General features: G+C 34.2%; 1 protein-coding gene across 1 annotated transcript in view; it reads right to left on the bottom strand.

Moving 5' to 3' along the window:
• Nucleotides 1–3352: 3352 nt before the first annotated feature.
• Nucleotides 3353–4270, bottom strand: part of LOC105299992 (olfactory receptor 2L3-like) — a 36747-nt gene continuing 35829 nt past the window's right edge. The window contains exon 4 of the mRNA XM_011372003.2: nt 3353–4263. Within this exon, the coding sequence (XP_011370305.2) occupies nt 3353–4263 (911 nt within the window). The remainder of the gene's footprint in view (nt 4264–4270) is intronic.

Genomic DNA, 4270 nt, shown 5'->3' with positions numbered 1-4270 from the left:
CATAAAACTCCTGGAAGAAAACATAGACAGTAAGCTCCTTGATATCAGTCTTAGCAATAATTTTTTGATTTGACATCATCAAAAGCAAAGGCAACAAAAGTAAAAATAAACAAGTAAGACTACATCAAACTAAAAAGCTTCTGCACAGCAAAGAAAACCACCAACAAAATAAAAAAGCAACCTTGTAACTAGAAAAAAGTATTTGCAAATCATTTATTTGATAAGGGGTTAATATGCCAAATACATAAATACTCATGCAATTCAATAGCAAAATAAATAAATAAATAAAAAGGAACAGATGGATTATTTAAGTTCTACTGCATGCTAGCTTGATGCTGAAGGAGCTATCTGAGAAGTTTCATAGTGATGGTAATAATAACAGTTAATATTTATTGATCATTGTCTATATGCCTTTCTATATTTTAAGTGTTTTTTTTTTATGTTTTAGCTCATTGACTTCTCAAAACACCCCTATGAAATAGATATTATTCTTATTTTCACTTTATAGATCAGAGAAAAAATATAAAAATTGGCCAAAGTTCTACATCTCATAATTGTGATCAGGCTGGCAATCTTACTTCTCTACAAATTTGTTATATCAGAAGTGAAACATATTTTACCCATTCTTTTATTTTCAAAACATACTCAATTAAAAAAATGTATCCTGAAAAGTGGGCAGAGAATCTGAATAGACACTTTTCTGAAGAATACATACAAATGGTCCATCCATAAGTACATAAAAAGGTGCTGAACATTAATAGTCATCAGGAAAATATAAATCAATACCACAATGAGATATTATCTCATACCTGTTAGAATAGCTGTTATCAAAGAAATGACAAGTGTTTGTGAGTATATAGAGAAAATGAAGCCCTTGTGCATTGTTGTTGGGATTGTAAATTGATGCATATACAATGGAAAACAGTATGAACATTTCTCAAAAACTTAAAAATAGAACTACCATATAATTAAGCATTTCTACTTCTAGATATTTATTTAAAGAAAGAGAAAACATTAACTCAAAGAAATAAATGCACTCTCATGTTCATTTCATTATTATTTACAATATCCAAGACATGGAAGCACCCTAAGTGTCCATTAGTGGTTGACTAGATAAAGAATAATATATATGATATAAATCTGCCATAAAAAGAAGGAAATCCTTGGGTGGATTTTGAGGGTATTATGACAAATGAAATAAGTTAGACAGAGAAAGACAAATACCTTATATTCTCACTTATATGTGCAATCTTAAAAAAACCTCAGCTACAGAGAACAGATTAGAAATTATCAGAGCAGAGGTGGGGGATGGCAAAACTTCCAGTTATCAAACAAGTCATGAGGATGTAATGTACAGTATGGAAACTATAGTTAATAATACTGTAATATATGTTTTAAAGGTGCTAAGACAGTAGATCTTAAAATTTTTTATCACAAAAAACGTGTAACTGTAGTGATGGACATTTACTAGACATATTGCGGTGATTATTTCATAATATATACTTACATATTATCATTATATTATATACTTGACACTAATATAATGTTATATGTCACTTATATCTCAATAAAATTAACTTTTTCTATTTGACTTAATTCACTTAGCACAATAATTTCAAGATCCATCCATAGTGTCGCAAATGGCAATATTTCATCTTTTTTTATGGTTAAGTAATATTTCACTGTATATATGTACCACATATTCTTTATCCAATCATCTATTGAAGGATACTTCAGTTATTTTCATGTCTTGCCTACTGTGAATAATGCTACAATGAACATTGAAGCAAAATAAGTCAGTCAGAAAAAGTTAAGACCATGTGATTTTACTTATATGTAGGATATAAAACTGAAAGCAATAAACAAACAAAAAAACCGAAAAGTCATAAATACAGACAACAGTTTAATGGTTACTAGAAAGAAAGGTGGGGAGGGAGAGATAGGTAAGGGTAGGTAAAGGGGGTCAAATATATGGTGATGAAAGAAGATTTGACTTGGGATCACATAATGTATTATTGAATTGTACACTTGAAACCTACATAATTTTTCTTAACCAATGTCACTTCGATAAATTTAATAAAAAACACTATTCATTGTAAAAAAATGCATAAAGTACAAAAAAACTACAATTATACTACCAATAAACACTATTGACATTTTAAAAAATAAATAAAATTAAAAAAGGAAGAATCCTAACATGTTACTGAGCCCTAATAGATATGGAAGAACTGACTCTGGAGCATCAAGTGACATTGCATCTGGAACTGTCCATTATGACTTGGGTTCTGTCAGGCCCACCAAATCATACAGGTCCAGCAGCAGTTTCTCCTCTGATGGAAATGGTCATCGGGATGGGGCCAGAGATGGACCAGAGGGCCTGAACTGCACAAGCAAGCAGCTCAGGGAAACAAGGAAGAATAAAGTTTTTCTTTCTACACTCCATGACTCCCACTGGCTTAATACCCAATTACATCTGGAGTGAAGAAAGCTTCATGTAAATATATAAAGTTAGCTAAAAATGAACAATGAATTTCACTATCTAAGGGAGAGCAATCAGCTGTGGGGACTTCCTGAGATTTCATTCAGGGGCAGGAGAATAATATGAGAAGAGAATAGATGGAAGAGAGATATCACATGGTTTCTTGTTTGAAATCACCAAGTCCATGTTATTCATTATACTAATGACTTAGCTCTTATTTTTCTCTTTTAAGTTAAAGTGTGGGATTTGTACACATTTAGTTGTGGTGATTAAAATATCCAATTGTAGGAGCTAAATACACAATTAATTATATTGATACCGAAGAGTATGAGCTTATGACATCTAATATATATTCAAATAAGTAAACCTCATCATCTGCTAGTTTTTAACACGCCCCTTTTCTTAACATCTTGCATTACAAAAGATACCAGTTTATTTTAATATTAGATTTTGTAATTTACATAACCCTATTCATTTGAAGTAGTTTTTAATTATTAGATTTCAAATAATCTTTCTACTTTAAATAGTAAGGAGACTCAAGAGAGATGAGTTTATTTTTAAACCTGGACATGGATTCTTATCTTATTTACAGGAAATGTTTAATAACTTCAGAGATTTCAGATTAAGTGTAATTTTTAAAGTGTAAAATAATATTTTCCCTTAATTAATGCTCCAAATCTATTTATAAAAAAAGTACAGAAACCTTCATCAGAGGCCTGAAAATCACATATAAAAGCATTATTTACATAAAACCACAATCACCTTGGTTTCCTGAAACCACACAACACCAGCTTGGTACTTAAAATTTGACCTGTAGCTTTGTCCATGATCACAAACATGCCTTTTTCACAGTTGGGAAGTATTGCTCATCTACTAAGATGCCACAGATCTCCCCATCAGCTTCCTGAGAGCTGCCACCACCTCCTTGTTCCTTAGGCTGTAGATGAGGGGATTCAGCAATGGGGTGAGGATGTTACTGAAAACAGAGAGAGCCTGGTCCTGCTCTGGACTATGCGAAGAAGTGAAAGTCATGTAAATGAATATGTTTGGGCCAAAAAAGAGACTCACCACAGTTAGGTGGGAAGAGCAGGTTGCCAGGATTTTTTTCCTGCCCTTGACAGAGTTCATACGAAGGACAGTGAGAAAGATGAGAGTATAAGAAGCTGTGATGAGGCTGAAAGGCAGAACCAGCAGCACAATACTTGTCACCACCACTACTAACTGATATACTGAAGTGTCCTTGCAGGAGAGCTTAATGAGGACTGGGACCTCACAGAAGAAGTGGTGGATCTCCCTTGACCCACAGATGGGAAAATGCATAGGGTAGATTGTATGGATAAGCGAACTTATAGAGCCTCCAGTCCAACATCCAGCAACCATCTGGAGACAAAACCTGGGACTCATGATAGTGGGATAGCGCAGGGGGCTGCAGACGGCCATGTAGCGGTCATAAGCCATGAGAGTCAAGATGAGGCACTCAGACATTCCCAACATAAGGAAGAAGAAACTCTGGATCCCACAGCCAATCCATGATATGGTCCTTTTCCCTGTGAAAAAGTTAGAGGCCATTTTTGGAACAATGGTGGAAGTTAATGTCAAGTCAATGAGGGAGAGCTGACTGAGGAGTATGTACATGGGCGTGTGGAGCCGGGAGTCCTCCCAAATCAGGATGATCAGAAGCATGTTTCCCAGGAAGGCAAGAATGTAGATGAAGACAATCATGGAGTTGAGAATCATGGAATTCCAAAACTCAGGAAAGAGTCCCACAAGGATGAAATCAGTTACTGAGGA

The sequence above is a fragment of the Pteropus vampyrus genome, unplaced genomic scaffold (genome assembly GCF_000151845.1).
Source record: "Pteropus vampyrus isolate Shadow unplaced genomic scaffold, Pvam_2.0 Scaffold197, whole genome shotgun sequence".
Lineage (NCBI taxonomy): Eukaryota > Metazoa > Chordata > Mammalia > Chiroptera > Pteropodidae > Pteropus > Pteropus vampyrus.
This window is presented reverse-complemented; position numbering and strand designations above follow the sequence as displayed.